Genomic DNA, 21,401 nt, shown 5'->3' on the forward strand with positions numbered 1-21,401 from the left:
ATAGCATCGATAGTGCACCAATTTTGGGGGTCGTTTGATAATATTGTTCGGGTGTTATCAGGGCTGATAAGGCGCTCTCGTGTACACGGGGTTGCATGCAGATATATTGCGGGAGAATCCAATCTTGACAAGCGTGGCAACTGCCAAAAAATTGCAGAAGCCAAACGCTTCCGCTCATTTTATCAGCTTGAAAGGTAATCGGTTGTTGTTCACGTTCAAACTAGTTTCAAAGTGTACACAATTGTCAGTTTGCCATAATGGCCGCTTGGAACGGTCAAGAAAAACAAAACCCAAAATTCCTTCAAACAAACTTTATTTCCACTCAAACAACCTTCGCCTCAACGCTGAAACAGCTCACGACCTGTCCGTCCTGGTCGACCAGTTGAAGCTGGACGTCGACGCCAATCGGCGGGTAGGACTTCTCCACGGGCAGCCGCAGCTCGTACCGGGCCTCTTCCTGCTCCGAAAGGGGACAGCGCGAATCTTCGAGCCACTCGCAGGCGTCCTGACGATCGGCCGGCAGTTCGAACGGAACGGTGATGCCCAGGGCCGTGGCCAGCACAACCGGTCGCAGCTTGCTCACCTCGGACAGGGCCGTAAAGTCTACGTGGGCTACGGCATCCTGGCCGCGAACCAGCTGGCAGGGCACCTTGGTGCAACCCTCGATGTCCACCCCGGATGGGAGGGCGCCACCGGATTTACCTGAAATTTGACACAATTTCCGGTGTCAAACCGTCGTTTCCTGTCATTTTGACAGCTGCAGATGGCTACTTACACTGCTGAACAGGAACCACGTCGGTCAGGACCAGCGCTGGAACCAGTGCCACCAGAACCACCAGAATTACGTTCATTTTGCTTCGGGATCTACTATCGGACTAAATCGACGAAGGGAAGAGATTTCTTAAATAGTTCGTTTCGATAACTACTGGGAAACTAAACGTCGTTATCACGATTTTATAGTGGATGTTGCAAGCCGTTATCACTGTCCGGCATTGTAGACATTTCTCCGCGGCCACTTGAGCCGGTGAATTGCTGCGAACAGGTGTTCAGAAAAGCTTGATGGGATGGGTTCTTAAGTGGAAAGTTAGTTTTTATTGCTGAGATTAAGTAGTGTTACTGAAGCAGTTTTAAGTGGATTTTTTTTATTTCAAATAAATTTATAATAATTTTAAACAAGTATGATCAAAAAACAACTTATAAAACAAATAACTTAATAATGCTTCGTTTATTAAAAATCATTTAAAACAAACGCCATAAGTCCAAAGCCAGCGTTGCCAGTCTGTCCGTTTCAAAGTCTCATAGTTCCCAGTTTCACAACTAGAGTTCGCCATAATCTCAAAAGCGCGCGCTTGCGCGGCGCTTTATCCCCTTTCGCTTTTATCAACGAATCGTTATCGGAATTTTATAGCAGAGCAACGCTTCGTTGCTAGCGTTCTTGAGCTTCCACTGAAGCGTTCCCCGCAACTGTCGCGTGAAAAAGAAAGAAGAGAATGGTTGCTATACAATCAGCTCACGTTTCCATAATGGAGCGCGCTTACCGCTGGCAGTTGAGGATTCACGTAAATGGACGCCGAAAACAGTAGGCCGAGCGTTCCTTGCAGCGGACAAATCGTTCCTTCACACTTGGTGGGCGTTATGGTTGCTTTGGTCCGGACCGCATTTATGATAAAGTAGGCTTCGTGCTCCATGGACAACCCCGTGCTGGCGCCTGTCAAAATAAGAGCATCCTAGTAACCGTTGACGTCAAGTTTGTTTACGTTGCACTTTCGATTCGCAAAGCGTCGTAAATTAGTTTGCTATGGCGGACGCTTTTATGACAGAAGAGCGGCAAACTACTTGACAACAGAGATTGTTTTGTTTTTGTTTACAGACGTGTCATAACGTATGGGCTTACCATTGGCGGTAAACTCGGCGTTGACGGTAACGTGCGTTCCTCGGACCATGGTGCACGGCGTGCTCGAGCAGCTGGACATCTCGATTGACAGGACGTCGTAGGTTGATCCTGCGGAGGGAAGTGGTCATTATTGCGTTTTAGAAGTAATGAAATGTCAACATCTTCGACACAACCCAAGCTTTCTTGACAGGTGGCCTGTTTCTGTTAAGGACAAAGGTCACGAGCAAGCGCTGTTAAAACCAGTCATCACTGGAAGCGTTATTTATACCAATCGGTAAACAAATCGACAGCCGATCAATCACTTGACAAATTCTGCAATCAGAGCCGCCTATCTATTTCTGGAAGTTTGGACTTTGAGCACGTCGGAATGTTTGAAAGGCCAATTAAGAAGGCACCTGTCATCGTGGTCAGGCGATGTCGAAAAAAGGGCCCGACCTCCAATACAAACTACGTACCGCAATCCTCAAACGCCACGCCGGTCCGGGCCATGTACAGCTGCCTGAGCAGCGGCCATCGCTGCCAAGGGGTCGGTAATCCCACGCCGAAAGTCCCCCTGGTCTGCAGTAACCCGGTCAACGCGACGACGATCAGGACAATCCCGGTCGTTGGCCACTGGTGCATGTCTTGTACTCTCAGACAAAGCCCACTTGAAACTTGGTTGATGACACTCTGTGTACGCTGTGTGTACTCTCCGGTTGACACTCTTCTTCAAACTGACTCGTAATGACCGGGTCTACGACGGACTGTACACGAGGAGAGAGCGAACGCTCGAAGTCACGCGAAACTCTCGCGATACATGTGGCAAGATAACAGAGGAGGGACTCTGCGTGAGCGGAAACCGAGCCAATATCTACATGGATCGCGATGAACTAGCTGCAGCGCTGGAGCATTTCCGGTCCCGGGTTGGACTATAAAGTTGGAAGATTCGCGAGCAATTCTTCCAATCGGAAGTGGGTGTAGTTTTCATCATGTTTAAGCTAATACTTTCAGTGGTAGTTCTAGTGGTCGTGGTTGCAGCTCAAGAGGAGGAAGAGGTAGTTCAAAGCGGGTCAACAGAGCGGAACTTACCCTATTGAATCCCACAGATCAACTACGACTTCATCTTCGAGAAGATGGAAACCATCGAGGGTTCGGAGCAGTACTGCGAGTACAACTACACCATGGAGAAGCTGTCCGAGTACAACTTCAAGCTGTCCGGCAACTTCTTCATGCCGAAGGAGCTGAACAACGACTTTGGCATCGTGTTCACGCTCAGCCGTGCCGAGGTCGGTTCCGAGGAGTTCGAGGAGATGATGCACATCAGCAAACCCCTGTGCGAGTACATGAAGACGATCTACCGGATGTACTTTTACGAGAGCGTCAAGGACATAAGCAACTTCCCGCACTTTGATGAGTGTCCGCTGCCGGGCCAGAAGGAGTACTGGATCAAGGAGTACCTGTTCGAGGGCGAGGGCTACAAGGCGTTCACTCGTGATGGTCATTTCAAGATTGAGTTCTATCTGACCAAGGACGGTGCGAACGTGGCCGGCGCCGTAACCACGATGACCGTGAAGCCCGTGGAGAAGTGAGGTTCAATTCAAGTGTAGATGGTTCGTTTGGAGGCAATATTGTCGCCGCGGCACTAAACCGAATTGAGCAGGTTTAACTCTCGCGACGATTTTCTGTCGCGAAATATCTGTCAAGCATGTTTAGGTGATTTTGAATCAGTGTGTTTGCTTTTTTGTTTTGACGGCTTCAGATGTTGAGAAAAACGTGGCTGATTTTTTTCTGATTTGCCGAGGAAATTGAACGCTTTAGATTAAATTATTTTTTTAAATCTTGGTTTTTAGTTCCGCTACCACTAGAACTGTTTCAATTGGGGTAATTTTTGAAGGTCAGTCGGGTTTCAGCTTCAGAAAAAGACGCAGGATGGAAAAAGTCTTGGTTAAGTTGCTGATTGCGGATGGATTCCGTCTGAATAAAACAAAAACAAGTGGCCATCATTGTCGAGGGCCTCAATCCGGTCCATTGTGTCCCGCCACCGGGAAAGTTTTGATGATACGGGTTATTGCGGGTGCCGATTGAGTAAGCTTTAGAGTCAAAATGGGAAGGCCTAGCTACCAATTTGAAAATCAAAAGCGCTGTAATTGCCTTCTCCAAGTTAGACATCATGAAAAAGTCCATCTGGTTGATCGAATCCACGCTCACAGAACGATTTCCGGTAGATCCTTGTGATCGATTCCGTGCTCCGTGTAAGTCGCGGCGCGAGTCTTTTCGCAGCTCAACTGGCGACATTTCAGTTTGGTGCCGCGGCGAAATTTTGTTTTGGTTTTGCGTGTGACATTTGAGATACACTCAGAAAAGATCAACAGAAAATTGCTTCGCGAGATGAAAAGCACTCGCGCTGTTGTTTCGATTTATTTCAAAAACCACAATAAAGAGTGGCATGATTTAGATATGTTGGGTTGTGTCTGGGGGTTGGGCGAACCCCGCAACACTGTTTAACGGAATTAGTTTAATCAATGTCCCCGCCTTTTCGAATTTCGGGGAACAGTCTGAAATGATTTTTTACAGAGAAACATATGGAATAAAGGTTTATTCAGACACTGAAAATAAGATTTTTTCTTAACTCATAAAATGTTATAATATTTAGACAAAGAAATAATCAGTTCTTTAGAACTGTCTCAATTTGCTTCATGATTTCTAAACACGATGGAAGTAAATGTTGTTTATTTTACTAAAATTATGTTTTAAGCAAATCAATAAATACAAAGGCAAGTGAAAAATATAATTAAACCCAAAAATGACGAACTCCTCGTCACAGTGTCCTGATGCAAACAATGAGAGGAAAATATCACACCAAGGTCAATCAACGTTAAGGTAACGTAAACCCGAAATCGCAAGCTGTCAAAACTAGTTCCGTGATGATCTAATCCACCGAATCATATTAATCCCTTGGTAAGACGGGCGTAAACTCGGAACACACCCTGCAGTTCACCCTGCCGCCAGGACTCCAGTGTCATGCGCCAGTAGCCGGCCGGAACAACTGGTGGAACAAAGCTAGCGTCCGGAGCAATGTCCCGAAACCAGTACGTTCCCTTGGGAATTGGACAGAACCTCTTGGTTCCTTCCGGGATACGAGGCAGATTCGTGTTGTCGATGAAAACGTACTGGTACTGCTGGTACTCTTCGACCATTGCTTGGCAGGCGTTCTTCTGACCAATCTTCATCGGATACTCGTTCCACTGGTTGTTCCCGAGTCGACTGTAGGCGACCTTAACATTTGCCTAAGAAGTTTGAAAAACGACATCTTTGAATTTTCGTTCCACCCATAAAATTTCGACTCACTTCGTAAGTTTCGTCCAGATCCAGCAACAGGATACCTGTCCCGTTCATGGTGAAGGTGGTGCGGTTGAACTTCCGGACGCGGACCATGGTCGAGTTCACCAAGTGTTCGCCGCCGATCTGCTCGATTCGTTCCAACTGGACAGTCATACCAGCATCCGAACTAGTCGGTATGCTCAGGAAGATGATCACTAGCAAGGTTAGCGTGAGTACTGTTGACTTTCCCATCGTCCCTTGGTTATGGAAGCTTGTTCGTATCTAGCTTGTGGGTTTATATACCGATCAGTTACGGATGATATCGACAACCGTTTAGGACGATAAAACAAACGTTACATTTTCGGTGCGTTGCTGTCATCAATCAAACTAATGGTACGTTCGTTTAAAAATCCGTGGTTTTGGTTCAATCGAACATCACATTAAAAATATCTAGTGCGACACTAGAGTTTTAGTTCCAAGATGGCGGTAAAACTCGTGCGGAACTCGCGCGAGTTACCTTTGAAAAACAGCTCTGAGTGAGGCACTCAGTGCAAAATTAGCCATCAATCGAACGTACCATTACGGTACCAATCTCGGATAGTACAATGCTATTTTGTAACCTTTCAGTAGCAGTTGTCCATCATAGTTCCGGAAATGTTGCCAGGTTCTGTCGAACATTGTCGAAGAAGGAGCGTTTCCAACGATATCCAGCATCTTTAAAAATGAGAAACCTTTCAGCTTTTGTAGAGTTGCAACCGAGACTCCTTGAGACACGACGTTCCGGACGCAGCACCATCGCTGCCGATCATTAACCTTCCACTGACCTCGCGTCCGCTTCCGTCGTGTCCTGCTCCGGTTTCCGCCAACCGGTTCCAGCACAATTCAATCACACTCACACTTCAGCGCCAAACGTTCACTCTCAACTGTCCACAGCGTAAACATAAACACGCGCCTCCTTTGATGCGCTGTCAAAAACCAAGTACACGCTTCAGTAAGGAATTGTCTGTTTCGGGTTATTATAACACGGTCAATATGTTTATATTGCTTACATTATTTTGAAGGACGAAACCCCTACAGCTTTCACGCAGTGTTCTCGCTATGGTTTGATTACAACTTCTCTTTGGCGTAGCGTTCTTCAGCTCGGAAGTGCTGTCTGTCGCCCGGAACGGTTCGAGCTGGTCAACTCGACCGGAGTCCGGGTGAGAAAGTGTAACCACACCACGTGGATCTTCGACGGGGAAGCGGAAACATTCCGGGACTTTGACGAACGGTACAAGTTCGACAATTTGAACAATCAGAAGAAACTATTTGTGAACACAGTTAGAAGTATACCGCATACTACCTCATGTTGATGGTCAATACTCTACAAAATTATGTAAATTTTAAGAAATATTCGACTTTGATTAAAAAACATCCTCCAGTGCCTTCGAGAAGGGTACTGCCGGCATACGCTGATTCACTTTGGTGCAGAAATTCGTAAAATTGAACTGAATACATGGCTGAAAGTTTCACCTTAAGATTGAGCTTTCACCAATTCTAATTTATTTATTCAAACATGTTCCGCGAAAGATGGAAATACCCGGCCAACCGAATGATCAGCTGCCCCTCCTTGTCGTACACATCCCCAGTGAACCGCCAATAGCCCTCCGGAACGACCGGCAGTACCCAGTCCGTACCGGGCGCAAACTCCTTCACCCAGTACAGACCCTTCTTGAACGGACATACGCGCTCTTCTCCGACCCGCGGCAGATTCGTGTACTCGACAAAGTGATGCTGGTACTCCTTGTACGGTCCGTTCAGGATCTCGCAAGCCCCCGATCGGGCGATCTTCATCGGGTACTCGTTCCACTGGTTGTTCCCCAGCCGACTGTGCGCCATCGTGATCGTGAACATGTAGTCATCGTTAAAGTCCTGGAACGCCTCGCCTTGCCCGTCAAAGATCCACGTGGTGCGGTTGAACTTCCTCACCCGGATTCCGGTCGTGTTGACGTACTCGAAGCCTAGCATTTGCTCGAACCGTTCCGGACGCACCTCGTGGGAAATCGCGAGGACCTCAGCGCAGAGGACGGTGGCAAGGATTATCACGAGGTGGTAGCAGCTCATTGCTGACGTACTGTTCAAAAGCCCGCAAATTTACGCGCTTTTAAAGAAACCGGATGGCATCTACAACAACCCGGACGGGACATGCAACTTGGGCTGTTGGGAAACATTATAGGACGTGTGTTCCGAGGAAATCGTCATTTTGCACGCAATTTTAGTGTGATTCTTCACAGAGATACCTTTTGAACACCACATGTATTCTACACGCGCAACTTATAGCTGGATCGTGCAGTTCATGTTAAAAACTACTCTCCCAACAAAAAATGGTGCGATTATTAATAATTGTGACAGCTGGCACATAGTTGAAAAAATCGTTACTAAATCCACCCTTAGGTGGTTGGTGCCTTCCTCACATTTAGAGGGTAATGCTATCCAAAATAGGGACAAAAGGGCGGACCTTTCAATTTCAATTGGGTCCTAAAATGAAGCTTAGATTGCTGATATTATTGTTTAGGGAGCGTTCTTTTATTACGTAACGCGAAAAATCGGACTTTTAGACCCCCTCCCCCCCCCCTCGTAACAAAATTTCCATTCAAATTTTAAAATTTTGTATGGAGCGTAACACGGCCTCCGACCCCCTCCCCCTACTGCGTTACGTAATAAAAGACGCTCCCTTACAGCGATAAAGCTTATTTTTCTGAGTACAGTGACCCTTTGTACGACCACAAAGAGTTTAAAATGGATTTTTAAATCAATTTGGAAAAATTAACCTCACGGTCCTTCTTGACAGAAAAGTTCCTACTTGACAGCTCGTTCCAAAGGGACCATAGTTGATCCATCGAAAAAAATGTTGTCTTGTCATTTTTTTGCATTAAAATGAAAAAAGTGATCAGAAATGGTTTTTAATAGTGTTTTTTTATCGTTGTACATAAAAATTAACATAGGGCTTTAGCTGGGTGATGAATAGAGAGAATGCGTAACAAGATTTTTGAATGATCCCACTTTGTTTACATCTACAAAGTAGGAGGCTGTTCAAGCACAAGCATGACTTTTTTCTTACTGGTAAATGAGCTGTTTTATAATCAGTAGTATGTGTTTAATTTTGTCTAGTATTTACATTTTTTGCTGGAAAATTTGGTGTGTTTTCAGGTTTCGATTGGTTAGAAGAGTTTTTTTTACTTCTAGCGAGTGAGTGCCATTCTGCGATGTCGCAGATGAATTCCCTGGCTGATTTTGGAATCCTGCAGCTCTTCCTCGTGCAGCAAATAAACATCGCTTATCCTACCGAAGCTGATCCAACAAACAGAGAGATTTTCACTAAACCAGTAGTTTTTCAAAAGGAACCAAACAATAAAGACAGCTTCTGGATGGATACCGCATCGACTCCACAGACATCTTCCATTCATAATTATAATTAATGGCGATCTCGACTTTAACTTTCTTAAGATTTCTTGACTTCAACTCCAGGTCCTCCAGAGCCACACATTTTTCATTCTTGCGATAAAAGAATTATTTTTAATGATTGATTACAATACTCTCTACTTTTGGCTTTCTGGGGCAACCCCCTGAAATTATAGATTGGTTCATCACTAGGCTAAATTCCGAAAAAAAATGAGTTCTCATTTTGACCACGGGAACCTCTCACTCTAATCGCTTGAAGTTTGTATGGGAAAAATCTTCAAAATGAATGGAGAAGAGCAACTGTTTCAGTTTTTTACCTGTGGAGGGCGCAAAAGTTGTCCAATCTTTATCAATTTTCAGATGTAGGACCTTCATTAAATTTGGAACAATTTTCGAAGACACCATATATTTAAGATTTTTTGCTTCCGAAAATGACCATTTTTGCGCGGCCGGCTCAATCTATAATTTCAGGTGGTAGCCCCAAATGCGCCCGGATTTGGACCACCCTAATGGTGGGGTTTTTTTTACAAAAAACACCCTTTTTACAATCTTCCGGACTTTTTCTAAAATCGTTTTTAGCAACATTTGAAGTACTAAAGGGACCATCTATAAACCACGTGGACAGCTTAGGGGGAGGGGTTGGCGATTGTCCACACTCCATACAAAAAAGATTTCATTTGTATGGAAATTGACCACAATAGGGGGGGGGGGGGCGTTCAGATAAAAAAAAGTCTCCACGTGGTTTATGGATAATCCCTAGCTTAGCGCGCCTTACAAAAACCGTCCAACTACAAGCGAAATGAAATTTATTTGGGAACGCCGTGGAGATTTTCCCTTGTCCCCTTAAAAAGTGGAGCATCAACACTTCCCGTCTTCCAAATCTCTTTCCATGTTCCTTATGGGCTGTGGAGATGGCAACGACCGGTGTTGAGAATCTGGTTCAGGTGGAGATGGTTCTATTCCCCATGCATTATCAATTCCTAGGCAACTTACACAGTCTTCCCACAGTTCTTCCCTTTGTCGTAGTGGTATGGTATTCAAACATAAGCTGAAAGTTTCGTCCAAATCGGACGAAATCGATACGATCAGATTACTTACTTTTTTGACAAGTATAGTGGTGTCGTTTTGCCTAAATATTATTTAGAGTGGACCATCTTTAGGCATGCCGCGTGACCGTACCTGTCAGAATGACTAACCTGAATGTTTTTTTTTTTTCGATTCGGTGTTTTTCACTATTCCATTGTTTGCTAACTTGATGTTATCCTTGTGAAATCTTAAAACATGTGTCCCTACTCAACCACGTGAAGCATGTAGATCGTCAGTTTCTCATTTGTTGCATTTATTATCCATCAACACGTCACAATTGCACACAGGACGGGTATAAAATCCTCCAACAAGACAAGATATGACCTTGCTCTGATCTGTACGTGACCATGGACTATATTAACCCTGCTAACGATTGCAACCGCCCTCCTGTTCTGTCCAACCCGGACCGATGCGGCCATCGCGATCCAGCTGGAACGGCTCGAGCAGATTGGCGGTGCCCATCTAGCAGACTCATCCGCGATCCGTGTTCGGAAGTTTAACCGCACCACGTTTACATTGAATGGGACATTCGTCGTGTACCAAGATCTTGACGAAACCTACGAGGTGAGTACCGGCTGTCCGATCTTTAGCGACCTTGGTAAAAAGAAATGTCGTTTGATAGGCAAGTCTCAAGGTAGCGTACAGTCGACTCGGCAACAACCAGTGGAACGAGTATCCAATGAAGATTGCCCAGAAGTCGGTCTGTCGAGCTATGATCGAGGAGTACCAGCAGTACCAGTACGTCTTCGTCAACAGCACGAACCTGCCGTGGGTTGCGGAAGGGACTCGCAGTTTTTGCCCGTTTCCGAAGGGAACGTACTGGGTTCAAGACTTGGCTCCGGATGCAAGCTGGGTGCCTCCGGTTGTTCCGGCGGGCTATTGGCGCATGACGTTGGAATCATGGCGTAACGGTGAACTGCAGGGGGTGTTCCGGGTGTACCTTCGGCTTACTAAATAAATTCACTCACTTTGTGACGAATAAATTTTGCTAAATATTCATATTTTTTTAAATGTAGAATCCTTGCCATCCACATTTAGTAATTTCGGCCACGATAATCAATATCCACTATGGTTCGTGCAGGACACAATGGTAACAGTGGGATGTAAACGCCCCTATAAAAATAGATCGCAGTAGACTATGTCATGTCACCGGCAATCTAACATCTCGCGACAAGTTGTCATAAAAGCGAAAACAAGCCAACTGTGATCACTTTGTTTACGCCAGGCAAACCATGCTGATTCCGTGGGTCATCATCGGCATCTGGCTAGCTCGGCCTACTCCGATCAGCTCGTTCGTCATCGAGGTTCAGATGGACCGTATCGAACAAATCGGCGGTGAGCACCTGCTTGATCTTTCCGGCATACGCGTCCGGAAGTACAATCGAACTCTGTCCGTGATCAACGGAACGTACTCCATCGTGCGGGATTTGGACGAGTCGTTGGCGGTATTACGATTCCCATCATAATGTTCGGTTCCTAATTTTAAAAATTTCAACAGTTCACCGTAACCGTGGCCCGGAGTGCCCTCGGGAACAATCAGTTCAACGAGTACCCGATGAAGATCCCCCGTAAGGACGGTTGTCGGATCTTCCTGGAGGATTACTCCGAGTATCAGCACGTTTGGGCCAACACTACCAACTTGCCCCAGGTGGATAAGGAGGCGCCGCCAGCGTTGTGTGCCCTTCCCAAGGGGGACTACTGGGTGAAGGACTTTGCACCGGATGCGTCCTGGGTGCCGCCGGTGGTTCCTGAAGGGTTCTGGCGCATGACCTGGCACATGTACAGCGCGGTGACGGACGAGCTCGAGGGGCAGGTGCGATTGTTCATTCGTGTCAAGAAAGATATTTTCTGAAGGAGGGTCCAGTGACCAAAGATGGGTCTAATAAAGTATATTTGCTGCGAATAATAACATTGATTGTTTTGTTAAGATTTTTTTATTGTGAAATCTACATCAATTTAATTACCAAAAAAAATTTTACATTCTCGATTTGAGAAAACATTTTCTGACCAAGCAACTCATTTCAACAACAATGTATCTTTTTGAATAAAACAAGAATCACTAATAAAATCTACATCGTACCACGTGCAAAACAAACTAATTTTAACCACAGCATGTCATGTACCGCTCAATCTGTCATCTCATCAAATCTGGTATAAAATGGTCGCTCCAACTAAAGCAACACCCACTGTGCCTACTTTGTTTGGCAAAGGCAAGTTATGTGGTGCTTTTTGGTGGTGATTTATCTAGCTCGAATAACCTCGGCACTGATCGAGGTAGAGCTGGAACGCATCGAGCAAATCGGCGCCGAACATCTGATGGACCTTTCCGGCATGCGCGTACGAAAGTACAACCGGACCGTGTCCGTGCTGGACGGGACGTTCTCCATCCTGAAGGATCTCGACGATTCGTTTGAAGTCACCCTTACCGTGGCCCGTAGTGCTCTCGGCAACAATCAGTTCAACGAGTACCCGATGAAGGTTCCCCGCAAGAAGTGCTGCCAGATCATCCGGGACGAGTACGCCGAGTATCAGCATATTTGGCTCAACTACACCAATCTGCCGCAGGTCGTCAAGGGCGAAGAGCCGTTTTGTCCGCTTCCGAAGGGGAGCTACTATTTGAAAAACTTCCCGTCGGATCCGTCCTGGGTTCCGCCGGTAGTTCCCGACGGCTTCTGGCGAATGACGTGGGAAGTCTACAGCGTGGTATCGGGGGAGCTTCAGGGGCAGGTGCGATTGTTTCTTCGCATCAAGAAGGAACTGCTTTGAGCAAAACTTTATTCATTATTAAACATAAGGTACAAATTAAAAATGGTTTAATTTTAAATTACACTTCACCATTAAAATAAACTGATGGTTGCTGAAATTTCAGTTAAACTAGTTCTCCCTTAATTTTGAAGTTTAGGTCCTGAGGTAAAAACTGATGATGTTGACTCCATTATTGTCCCGCAAATGACAATACTATCACACAAATACTATCAAACAAAACATTCTGTAGTAAGGGTGAGCTCTGTGTGTAGAGGGTGTCAAACTAAAAAGTGACCCCGTTTGTTTGACAACAGTTGGTGTCAAACCATCGGGGTACCAGTGTACTTCTTTGTAAAATTGATCATCTCAGTTGACTGTCACACGTGTAAATAACATGAAATGAAAAAATAATCACTATACGTAAAATGGTTCTACAAACAACACAAAGAAAACATTTTTTTTTATTGAAACTTTCTAAATCAAGATTTGAATGTTTTTCTAAAACAAACATGGCCGCCAAATGGCCGATTGGGGATGATGCCTTCCAGAGCCTTAAGCCCCTAATCCAGGTTTTTAAGCGAAGATGGCGTTCGAATTGTGAACGTGTTGGTGGCCGCCCTTTATTCTTTATTTGCCTTCGCTTCTCGCTCGGTTTTCTTCAACCTTCGATTGGAATGGGTCGTCAAAAGTCAAGCGTCAAAAGACTTGGCGCGTTTGTTTTTTGTATGGCGCTTGCTAATTATTAACATTTTTCGGGATAATTTTTCAAGTGAGTGACTAACTAATGTCCAAAAGAACATGTTGCCGGTAGTTGGAAGCAATTTCATATCTTGAGCGCTTTGAAAACGTCAGCGCAAGTGAAAAGATATTGATGGCGACTTTCGTTAAGCCTCGCCCTGCGTGTGGATGTGTGTGCCAACAAAATGATGAGAAATGGTCTCGCAAAATAGAAATTATGATTAAAAGTGCATGAAATTTGATCTTTTTGGCCAGTAACTGGCATACATTTGCGTGGTTTGATTAAAAAGGGTATATTTCCCCTACCTGTGTTGGTAACTTTTCTATTTCATCGTCCTACTCTGGCAGTCTGGCCTGCTGCAATCCAGTCCTTCAAGATCCAACTTGAAAATTTAATTAAAACAAAAGATTAGCTTAAGGTGAAACTGGACTTCGGCCATAAAAAAACTTAAATAAAAAACAGAGAACTTTCATAGTTTCGGCAGTTTTTCTTATAACTGCTTTCAAAAACGCGATTCGGAGAATACGTATTTTTGTGATAGCAAACGCCAGATCAACCTTATAAGATTTCTTAACAGTTCGACGAACTTCTGATGAACTTTTGAGTTTTTAGCAAAGGGTAAACCATTTTTGATACTGCACTAATATTTGGGTAGGTATTATGTGCGTATGTAATACACTCGAAGTGATTAACCCCTAGATGTTGAGTTTATTTTAGTTCCACCTAACCCTAAGGCTTACGTTAAACTCTTCTTAACTCGGAAGAAGCCCCGCACCTGTCCCTCAAGCTCTCCACTTGAGCCGTAGATCTCCAACGTCATCCGCCAGTACCCTTCCGGAACCACCGGTGGCACCCAGGACGCATCCGGTGCAAAGTTCTTCACCCAGTAGTCCCCCTTTGGAAGTGGACAAAATGCCTGCTCACCCTTGACAACCTTCGGTAGACTGGTATAATTTGCCCAAACGTGCTGGTACTCTGCGTACTCCTGCTGGAAGATCTGGCAACCCTTCTTGCGGGGAACCTTCATCGGGTACTCGTTGAACTGATTGTTGCCGAGGGCACTACGGGCCGCGGTTACCGTAAACTACGAAAAATTTCAATTCATTAAAATAATAGCTGCCGGACGTCTAAACACCCCGCGTACTTCTAACGAATCGTCCAGATCCTTCAGGATGGAGAACGTCCCATCCAGCACGGATACGGTCCGGTTGTACTTCCGAACGCGTGTTCCGGAAGCGTCTAACAGGTGGCTGCCGCCGATTTGCTCCAGCCGTTCCAGCTCGATCTGGGTGCTGACTGAACCGGTCGGAGTAGGCCGGAAGAGACAAACGACGACCAACGGGAACAGCAGCATGATAAACACGATTGCGCTGCTTGAGTGATCACAGTTGGCGATGAGCCCGAGCGATGGACTATTTATACCAGTCGCGTTAAGATGACAGATTGGCGCTTACATGGTTAGGAGTTGTTGCAGGTCGTGATGATCTTGATAAATTAGTAGGTATTTCCGTCGGAAGTTAGAGCAGTCCATGTTGTCCTGTTTGTTATAGCCCGATAATTGTTGTTAAAATGTTATGTAATTATTTTGTTTGCGTAATTTAATTGGTTTAAATTCCAGGACCCGTGGTGTAAGGGTAAGCGTGGTTGCCTCTCAACCAGTCGGTCTGGGTTCGATCCCAGAAGGTACCGGTGGCATTTTTTTCGAGACGAGATTTGTCTGATAACGCCTTAAGTCGGAAGGGGGAATTAAAAGCTTAGCCCAGGTGGATCCCTGGGTCCTGTCTCGGTGGAGTCGCTGGTAGGCAATTGGACTAACAATCCAAAGGTCTTCAGTTCGAATCCCGGTTCAACGATTAAGCCTTTGGACACATAGTTTTGAGTAAGAATCTCGCAATCGAGAACGCCAAGGCAATGCTGTAGAGCGAATAATTTATTTGATTTTTGAAATGAAGATATAATAGAAATCATTAAAATGTTGAGTTTAATAATAAGTTCCACATTTGTATTTCAAACCTAGGGCTAGGAACAATTTTAACGGAGAGTGTTAAGCAATTCGTTATTATTTTAGTGCAAGATTTTTTGAAAGAAAATTAATCGAGCATCGTCAGTTGTTTAAATTTATATTTACCCAAAAATTAAAAATTTTCCCTTCTGAAATCTCCTTTTTTCATAGCGTCAGGTTACGAATACCTCTATCAAAACAAAAACAACGCAGTAATTTTCCACTCCCCTTCCACTTTCTCTGCTACTGCGTCGCAACTCTCTCAATCAAAACAAACCCAAAATTTACACGCACACAGTCACGCAATCCGTATTTTGTTTTACTTGTTCAACATTCTAGCAAGAATCAAACCACGCAAGCTACATTTACTATTACTACGAGCTCGTGACGCAATCTGCGCGTGTGTATTTGTGTTTACTTCGTTTGTTTATTTACTTTGGCTTTTGTTTGATTCGCGACACTCTTTTGTAGCTCTCTCTCTCTCTCTCTCTCTCTCTCTCTCTCTCTCTCTCTCTCTCTCTCTCTCTCTCTCTCTCTCTCTCTCTCTCTCTCTCTCTCTCTCTTCTTTTGTGTCTGTTAAAATTCAAATTCGACCTACATATACCACGACGGGCCAGACAATAGAAAACATAAACAAACAAGACCAAGCTCTCTCTCACGCACGCATTTTTCTAGATTGAATCGCTGCAGGTTGGAGAAGCAATTCTCTCTTGATATTTAAAACTGTTTTAAAGTTTAGAGAGAGCGAGAGACTTGCTTTTTAATTCGCACAGTGACTGTTACAAATGTTGTTTCACTAGGATTAGCATCAACTCTGGAGTTTTTTGCTTTTTGAGTGTTTTTGAATACCCCTGACTCAAGCAAGGGAATGATGGAAAGAGACGAATCACAAATCCGTATATATAATTTCAAGATTGTTCAGGTGTAAACCGAAAACACGATCAAAAATTAAAGTGGAAGAATAAGGCTTTTAACTGCTTATTTAATTGTCGGTGTACAGGCCGCCACACTGTTTAATCATTTTCTGACGTACATTCATTCATTTTGCAGTCCCAAACCAGTCATTGAATTGAAAAAATAAAATTCAAAATAAATTAATTTTCTTGATTTGTGTTCACCTACGTCGAAGACCAAGATTGTTTACGCTTTGCTCTTTGGTCTGACAGTCTTGGTCTGACAGATTTGGTCTGACAGCTTTATCATGGATTCTGGTCTGGTCTAGGCGAGGGATAGGACACAACACCTTCCTGGACTCAAGGCGGCTCTAAAAACACCCAAAAAGCAAAAATTTAAAATTTGGTTTATTGGACCTTTTAAAAAAAAAAACTCCAGAACTAAGCAAAAGCTTTCTAACCTCGTTTCTTACAGGTTTTTTTTTAAATATTTTAATCACGATTTTAATGCACCTAATTAAAAAATAGAAATAATTCAGGGGAACAGCATGTCACTGTAGTAAATTGTAAAACAATCCATTTTCAAACTGCGATATCTCGGAAACCACGTGTCGTAACATACCGATTTACATTTTTAGAGCTTTTTTAAAGGTCCTATAAGGCTGGTACAAATATTTTTAAAAGTTTTCGTCACCCCCTTTAAAATTGGCCCGAAAAATCAGGGGGCAAAAAAAATATTTTTATAATAAACTTCAAAATTTCAATGAAAATTCAAGTGAAACCAGCTGATATCAAATTAAAATACATTCTTCTGCGTTTAAAATCATTTTTAGCATGTTTGGGTTTATTAAAAAATCTTAAGATTTTTTGAAAATTTTCGATGCAAAATCTTTTTTTCGATACAATTTTTGTTTTTGTCAGATCTTAGATTTTTTGAAAACTAATGATTGCAAAGTTACTGAACTAGTGTAAAATGCATTTTAAAACACTTTTTTCATTTAAATGTGAAGACTTTGGCTTGTTATTTAAATTTTTATATTTTATTATTTTTTGCCCTCCCCCCTTGATCTCGGCCAGGGCCGAGGGACAAAAACTTTTTTAAATATTTGCATCGGCCTAAGCTATTGTATCTCTTATGTTTATAGGACCTAGTCAAATAAAACTCTAGATTTGACCTTTAATGTGACTTCCCCATCAAAAGAGGCGATATTTTGAGCGAAAATAGAAATGCTGCGAATTTGGCACCATCATGTGCGTCTTTTGAAAGAATTATTGTCAAAAGTCCAACCTTCCTCTTTTGGGTGTAACACTTGTTCCCTCTCATATTGTCGCCGCGGCACTAAACCGAATTGAGCAGGTTTAACTCTCGCGACGATTTTCTGTCGCGAAATATCTGTCAAGCATGTTTAGGTGATTTTGAATCAGTGTGTTTGCTTTTTTGTTTTGACGGCTTCAGATGTTGAGAAAAACGTGGCTGATTTTTTTCTGATTTGCCGAGGAAATTGAACGCTTTAGATTAAATTATTTTTTTTTAAATCTTGGTTTTTAGTTCCGCTACCACTAGAACTGTTTCAATTGGGGTAATTTTTGAAGGTCAGTCGGGTTTCAGCTTCAGAAAAAGACGCAGGATGGAAAAAGTCTTGGTTAAGTTGCTGATTGCGGATGGATTCCGTCTGAATAAAACAAAAACAAGTGGCCATCATTGTCGAGGGCCTCAATCCGGTCCATTGTGTCCCGCCACCGGGAAAGTTTTGATGATACGGGTTATTGCGGGTGCCGATTGAGTAAGCTTTAGAGTCAAAATGGGAAGGCCTAGCTACCAATTTGAAAATCAAAAGCGCTGTAATTGCCTTCTCCAAGTTAGACATCATGAAAAAGTCCATCTGGTTGATCGAATCCACGCTCACAGAACGATTTCCGGTAGATCCTTGTGATCGATTCCGTGCTCCGTGTAAGTCGCGGCGCGAGTCTTTTCGCAGCTCAACTGGCGACATTTCAGTTTGGTGCCGCGGCGAAATTTTGTTTTGGTTTTGCGTGTGACATTTGAGATACACTCAGAAAAGATCAACAGAAAATTGCTTCGCGAGATGAAAAGCACTCGCGCTGTTGTTTCGATTTATTTCAAAAACCACAATAATCGCTCATTTTTCGCTCCTTCTTCCTTGTGTATGTGTGTTTCGCACCTCATTTTCTCTCTCTTGTTTCGCTCTCCTCTCTTGTTCCCTCGCACCAACACCTGCAACGTCGTCGTCGGTCCATCGTGAACCTTACGGTCTCCGTCCGACGGATCGCCAAAACATTCGAGTTTCGCACTTTGTCAGCTGTGCACGCGCTTTCTTTTTCGCCTCTCCTCTGAGAATAGAACACACTCACAAATTTTAAATCGCGCCTTCTTAGCACTATTAGTCGAAGTAGTCGTTGTCGTAGCTGCCATCATCGTAGTAGACCGAGAGAAAAGGGATGGGGGAAGTGGTTTAGAATGTGGATTTAGGCGCATGACACACTGGGATAGAGGAGGGTCTTTGTGTTTTGAAGAAACTAAAAAAAAGTTAACAGAGTAAAGTGTAACACAGTTGTTGGTAATATTTAAAAGCAAGTAAGGAAGAAAGTGAAAAAAAAACATACAAAACAAAGGCACGAAGAAAGCATCAACCGTTAAAGAAGACAAGTGAACAAGTTAAGTAGCTGTCAAAGTGGTGAAGTGTACGAAAATTGGCTGTCAGTGGTTTCCGGTAGGAAAATTCGTCGTTGAAGCGATATCAAAGCAAGCCAACGAGAATCACGTGTCCGGAAAAGGTCGAGTCAAGCAGTTCGGTCGAATTTGTGCCAAAAATCGCCACCATTCTGTGTTTTATGTTATTGTTTTGTGTCTGTCTGTGCAACCCATAGAATAAGAAGAAGAAGAAGTTAATATTATTGTGCAAATTGCGCTTGACACGAGGAAAAGTCATAAAAATCGCGTGGCCAACTTGGTCTTGTCTCGAGGGTGTCGCGGATCAAAGTTGGCTGCTACCGGGAGGAACGACGTCGAACCGGTCGGGGACATCCGCGACGGTGGAATCGACCAGAACGAAGGTGACCACCAGAGTGCGAACCTGCCGCAGCCGCAGAGTTCACAGCAAAGGATGAGCTTGAAGAAGGCGGCCAGCCGCACCAAGTCGCTGTCGCTGAGCGGCGATGACTTCCCGCTGCGGCCGGCCAAACCCCGGGCGGCCTTCGTTACGGCCAAGCGGCCCGAGGACACGGCCAAGATCATGAAGTACATCGACGACAGCGTCATCGGGAAGGGGGTCGCGTTCCTGGGACCGTTCGGCAGAAGGAAAGGTGGGTGGAAATGGGGATTTGTGTTGTTGTTGTTATTAACATTTGTTTGAATGAAATTTTTGGTTGTTATAATTCTTTCTGAGTGTAAAAAATTCTTAACAATTTTACACATTCAAATCAGAATACGCATTTTAACAAGAAAATTTGAAGCGGTCAGGCTTACTGCGCTGAGTTTACCGCAGAGCAGATTCGTTGAAATATACTTTAAAAACATAAATACGCTTTTAAAACACAAATATTTCTTCAAAAAAAAATCAACCTAACGCGTTTTTCGGTTCAGTTTGGCATGTTAAACCACCCCACAGAAAAAAAAATCCGGTGAAATTTGTCTGGAAAATGGTCAAATTTTCACTTTTCTGAAAATCTCCGGGTTTCGTGCTAACTATTTTGACAGCTGGCAATTCCCACCTTACCTTATCTAATCTACATACTTTGCGTGGTTACAAGCTTTTGACAGCTTCAGCGAATGCAGTTCGTTTCGAATTTGCGGACCTGATCTATTTTATTTTTATTTTTTTTTGTTTTATATTTTTTTGTAATTGTATTTTTTAATTCTGTAATTTTTGTATATCATCCCGAATAAAATATTCCAATTGAATTATCAAGTCATGGTTTCAACATGTTAATGAAACATTTTTTTTTTTTTTTTTTTGAATGCATTTTTCACTTGTTCATCAAATTTTTTTAAAGAAGCTAAATTTTGAGGAGCACCAATTTCGCGAAAAAAAAACTTCAGCGGTTTTACATTGGAGTTTCCCGAAAAATTTAAATATTTTTAAAAGAGACCAATCATGCAAAATAAAATTATTTACGCAGAAAATGTATTACAAAAAGCCTTCAGTTGATAAAAGTTCTATTTCCTTTTTTTTAGTTTTTCAAAACATATTTTTTGTGCCAATAGGGTCTTAAATTTAAATTGTTTAAATTTTTATGTACAACGGTAAAAACACGATCAAAAACCATTTCTGATCACTTTTTTTCATTTTAATGCAAAATAAATAAATTAACAAGACAACTTTTTTCTTAATGGATCAACTATGGTCCCCTTGAAAAGAGCTGTCAAGTAGGAACTTTTCTGCCAAGAAGGACAGTGAGGTAATTTTTCAAAATTGATTTAAAATCCATTTTAAACTCTTTAAGGCCGTATAAAAGGTCATTTTACTCAGAAAAATACGCTTTATCGTTGTGAACGATAATATCAGCAATCTAAGCTTAATTCTACGACCCAATTTTGAAGGGAGTGGAACCATAGAAAATATTTTCAATAGCCTAAATAATAATGATTTAGTACACTTTTTGGCAGAAAGCAAAAACTCACTGTAACCTTGAAAAAAAATCTGATATAAAAAAATGCTCATATTCAAAAAAAATCTTGTTAAAAGCAATAATATTGATTTTTTAATTCGGTAAAATTTAGGCTAATGGTCAAATAATTGTCAAATTCCGTCACCAAAAGTGACCCTAATTACTTTCACTAATGTTCGATCGCTTCAAAGCAAGGTTTCAATTTCAAATAGTTGCTCAAATCGCTAACACCGGTGTTCAGCGAACAATTTCTACCCTACAAAACCCTCGACGTTCGTCAAATATCGCGAAGCATAAGGTACAACACACGCATGCGAAACCGGTTCAGTCCGCCGCCCGCCATTAATAACAAATTTGCGCATGCAACCACTCAATTCGCCATAACCTTCAATTAAAATCTCATTTATTCGCGAATCGCGCGGCCTGGCTAAAAAAAACAACAAACTTTTTTCATGTTTTGCCCGACATTCACCCGTGGCCGTTGGTGCAAAGTCACACAATTTACACGCTCGGCAGCGCCTGACAGTGGCGGCAGCTGTCAGTTTTGGCCGCCATCTTGAATTGTTTTATTCGCTGAAGGGAGTGCGGAATTTTAGAACATTCCGCGAATCGCGAACTCACGATTCCGATCTGATCCGTCAAAGGACACAATCTGGCGGCCATCTTGGATCG

At 43.2% G+C, this 21,401-nt stretch overlaps 9 protein-coding genes across 14 annotated transcripts in view; 4 read left to right on the plus strand and 5 right to left on the minus strand.

The window, feature by feature from the left end:
• Nucleotides 1-296: 296 nt before the first annotated feature.
• On the minus strand, nucleotides 297-927 carry LOC6033931 (NPC intracellular cholesterol transporter 2 homolog a). The gene is made up of 2 exons (XM_001844268.2): nucleotides 776-927; nucleotides 297-702 (listed from the first exon to the last, which is right to left on the minus strand). Exons 1-2 carry the CDS (start codon nucleotides 849-851, stop codon nucleotides 323-325), a joined length of 456 nt encoding a protein of 151 aa, XP_001844320.2. The 5' UTR covers nucleotides 852-927; the 3' UTR covers nucleotides 297-322.
• Nucleotides 928-1,209: 282 nt separating this feature from the next.
• On the minus strand, nucleotides 1,210-2,648 carry LOC6033930 (NPC intracellular cholesterol transporter 2). The gene is made up of 4 exons (XM_001844267.2): nucleotides 2,350-2,648; nucleotides 1,895-2,002; nucleotides 1,539-1,708; nucleotides 1,210-1,464 (listed from the first exon to the last, which is right to left on the minus strand). Exons 1-4 carry the CDS (start codon nucleotides 2,513-2,515, stop codon nucleotides 1,381-1,383), a joined length of 528 nt encoding a protein of 175 aa, XP_001844319.2. The 5' UTR covers nucleotides 2,516-2,648; the 3' UTR covers nucleotides 1,210-1,380.
• A 170-nt stretch (nucleotides 2,649-2,818) lies between these two features.
• On the plus strand, nucleotides 2,819-4,480 carry LOC6033929. Of its 2 annotated transcripts, none has more exons than XM_038248758.1 (3): nucleotides 2,819-2,928; nucleotides 2,980-3,501; nucleotides 4,311-4,480. In XM_038248758.1, exons 1-2 carry the CDS (start codon nucleotides 2,863-2,865, stop codon nucleotides 3,460-3,462), a joined length of 549 nt encoding a protein of 182 aa, XP_038104686.1. In that variant the 5' UTR covers nucleotides 2,819-2,862; the 3' UTR covers nucleotides 3,463-3,501; nucleotides 4,311-4,480. The 2 variants fall into 2 exon arrangements, with proteins under 2 accessions (XP_038104686.1, XP_038104685.1); XM_038248757.1 differs by having other exon boundaries at nucleotides 2,980-3,496; nucleotides 4,306-4,329.
• Nucleotides 4,481-4,786: 306 nt separating this feature from the next.
• LOC6033928 lies at nucleotides 4,787-5,452 on the minus strand. Its single transcript, XM_001844265.2, has 2 exons — nucleotides 5,222-5,452; nucleotides 4,787-5,160 (listed from the first exon to the last, which is right to left on the minus strand). The coding sequence occupies exons 1-2, from the start codon at nucleotides 5,444-5,446 to the stop codon at nucleotides 4,816-4,818; spliced, it is 570 nt and encodes a 189-aa protein (XP_001844317.2). The 5' UTR covers nucleotides 5,447-5,452; the 3' UTR covers nucleotides 4,787-4,815.
• Nucleotides 5,453-6,657: 1,205 nt separating this feature from the next.
• Nucleotides 6,658-7,308, minus strand: LOC6033927. Its single transcript, XM_001844264.2, has one exon. The coding sequence runs from the start codon at nucleotides 7,295-7,297 to the stop codon at nucleotides 6,740-6,742; it is 558 nt and encodes a 185-aa protein (XP_001844316.1). The 5' UTR covers nucleotides 7,298-7,308; the 3' UTR covers nucleotides 6,658-6,739.
• A 3,516-nt stretch (nucleotides 7,309-10,824) lies between these two features.
• On the plus strand, nucleotides 10,825-11,609 carry LOC6033925. The gene is made up of 2 exons (XM_001844262.2): nucleotides 10,825-11,166; nucleotides 11,220-11,609. Exons 1-2 carry the CDS (start codon nucleotides 10,954-10,956, stop codon nucleotides 11,571-11,573), a joined length of 567 nt encoding a protein of 188 aa, XP_001844314.1. The 5' UTR covers nucleotides 10,825-10,953; the 3' UTR covers nucleotides 11,574-11,609.
• A 308-nt stretch (nucleotides 11,610-11,917) lies between these two features.
• On the plus strand, nucleotides 11,918-12,569 carry LOC6033924. Its single transcript, XM_001844261.2, has one exon. The coding sequence runs from the start codon at nucleotides 11,939-11,941 to the stop codon at nucleotides 12,485-12,487; it is 549 nt and encodes a 182-aa protein (XP_001844313.2). The 5' UTR covers nucleotides 11,918-11,938; the 3' UTR covers nucleotides 12,488-12,569.
• Nucleotides 12,570-13,891: 1,322 nt separating this feature from the next.
• LOC6033923 lies at nucleotides 13,892-14,583 on the minus strand. The gene is made up of 2 exons (XM_001844260.2): nucleotides 14,350-14,583; nucleotides 13,892-14,289 (listed from the first exon to the last, which is right to left on the minus strand). Exons 1-2 carry the CDS (start codon nucleotides 14,557-14,559, stop codon nucleotides 13,942-13,944), a joined length of 558 nt encoding a protein of 185 aa, XP_001844312.1. The 5' UTR covers nucleotides 14,560-14,583; the 3' UTR covers nucleotides 13,892-13,941.
• A 3,803-nt stretch (nucleotides 14,584-18,386) lies between these two features.
• The window catches only part of LOC6033921, a 37,543-nt gene continuing 34,528 nt past the window's right edge, over nucleotides 18,387-21,401 (plus strand). For 3 of the 5 annotated variants that reach the window (XM_038249700.1, XM_038249701.1, XM_038249703.1), the window contains exon 1: nucleotides 18,388-19,424. In XM_038249700.1, the coding sequence (XP_038105628.1) occupies nucleotides 19,226-19,424 (199 nt within the window). In that variant the 5' untranslated portion in view covers nucleotides 18,388-19,225. Of the gene's footprint in view, nucleotides 19,425-21,401 lie in introns of all 5 variants that reach the window. The other 2 variants (XM_038249698.1, XM_038249699.1) reach the window with 1 other exon arrangement.

The sequence above is a fragment of the Culex quinquefasciatus genome, chromosome 1 (assembly GCF_015732765.1).
Source record: "Culex quinquefasciatus strain JHB chromosome 1, VPISU_Cqui_1.0_pri_paternal, whole genome shotgun sequence".
Classification (NCBI taxonomy): Eukaryota; Metazoa; Arthropoda; class Insecta; order Diptera; family Culicidae; genus Culex; species Culex quinquefasciatus.

Excerpts from the sequence above, each read along its gene's own strand:
- LOC6033931 (XM_001844268.2), bottom strand. The coding sequence starts at position 851 with ATGAACGTAATTCTGGTGGTTCTGGTGGCACTGGTTCCAGCGCTGGTC. Across the intron at positions 703-775 it reads CGTGGTTCCTGTTCAGCAGT|GTAAATCCGGTGGCGCCCTC; the intron begins GTAAGTAGCCAT and ends GTCAAATTTCAG.
- LOC6033930 (XM_001844267.2), bottom strand. The coding sequence starts at position 2,515 with ATGCACCAGTGGCCAACGACCGGGATTGTCCTGATCGTCGTCGCGTTG. Across the intron at positions 2,003-2,349 it reads CGTGGCGTTTGAGGATTGCG|GATCAACCTACGACGTCCTG; the intron begins GTACGTAGTTTG and ends TTCCCTCCGCAG. Across the intron at positions 1,465-1,538 it reads TGAATCCTCAACTGCCAGCG|TTGCGGGGAACGCTTCAGTG; the intron begins GTAAGCGCGCTC and ends TTCACGCGACAG.
- LOC6033929 (XM_038248758.1), top strand. The coding sequence starts at position 2,863 with ATGTTTAAGCTAATACTTTCAGTGGTAGTTCTAGTGGTCGTGGTTGCA. Across the intron at positions 2,929-2,979 it reads CAGCTCAAGAGGAGGAAGAG|ATCAACTACGACTTCATCTT; the intron begins GTAGTTCAAAGC and ends TGAATCCCACAG.
- LOC6033928 (XM_001844265.2), bottom strand. The coding sequence starts at position 5,446 with ATGGGAAAGTCAACAGTACTCACGCTAACCTTGCTAGTGATCATCTTC. Across the intron at positions 5,161-5,221 it reads ATCTGGACGAAACTTACGAA|GCAAATGTTAAGGTCGCCTA; the intron begins GTGAGTCGAAAT and ends CAAACTTCTTAG.
- LOC6033927 (XM_001844264.2), bottom strand. The coding sequence starts at position 7,297 with ATGAGCTGCTACCACCTCGTGATAATCCTTGCCACCGTCCTCTGCGCT.
- LOC6033925 (XM_001844262.2), top strand. The coding sequence starts at position 10,954 with ATGCTGATTCCGTGGGTCATCATCGGCATCTGGCTAGCTCGGCCTACT. Across the intron at positions 11,167-11,219 it reads ATTTGGACGAGTCGTTGGCG|TTCACCGTAACCGTGGCCCG; the intron begins GTATTACGATTC and ends AAATTTCAACAG.
- LOC6033924 (XM_001844261.2), top strand. The coding sequence starts at position 11,939 with ATGTGGTGCTTTTTGGTGGTGATTTATCTAGCTCGAATAACCTCGGCA.
- LOC6033923 (XM_001844260.2), bottom strand. The coding sequence starts at position 14,559 with ATGCTGCTGTTCCCGTTGGTCGTCGTTTGTCTCTTCCGGCCTACTCCG. Across the intron at positions 14,290-14,349 it reads ATCTGGACGATTCGTTAGAA|TTTACGGTAACCGCGGCCCG; the intron begins GTACGCGGGGTG and ends AATTTTTCGTAG.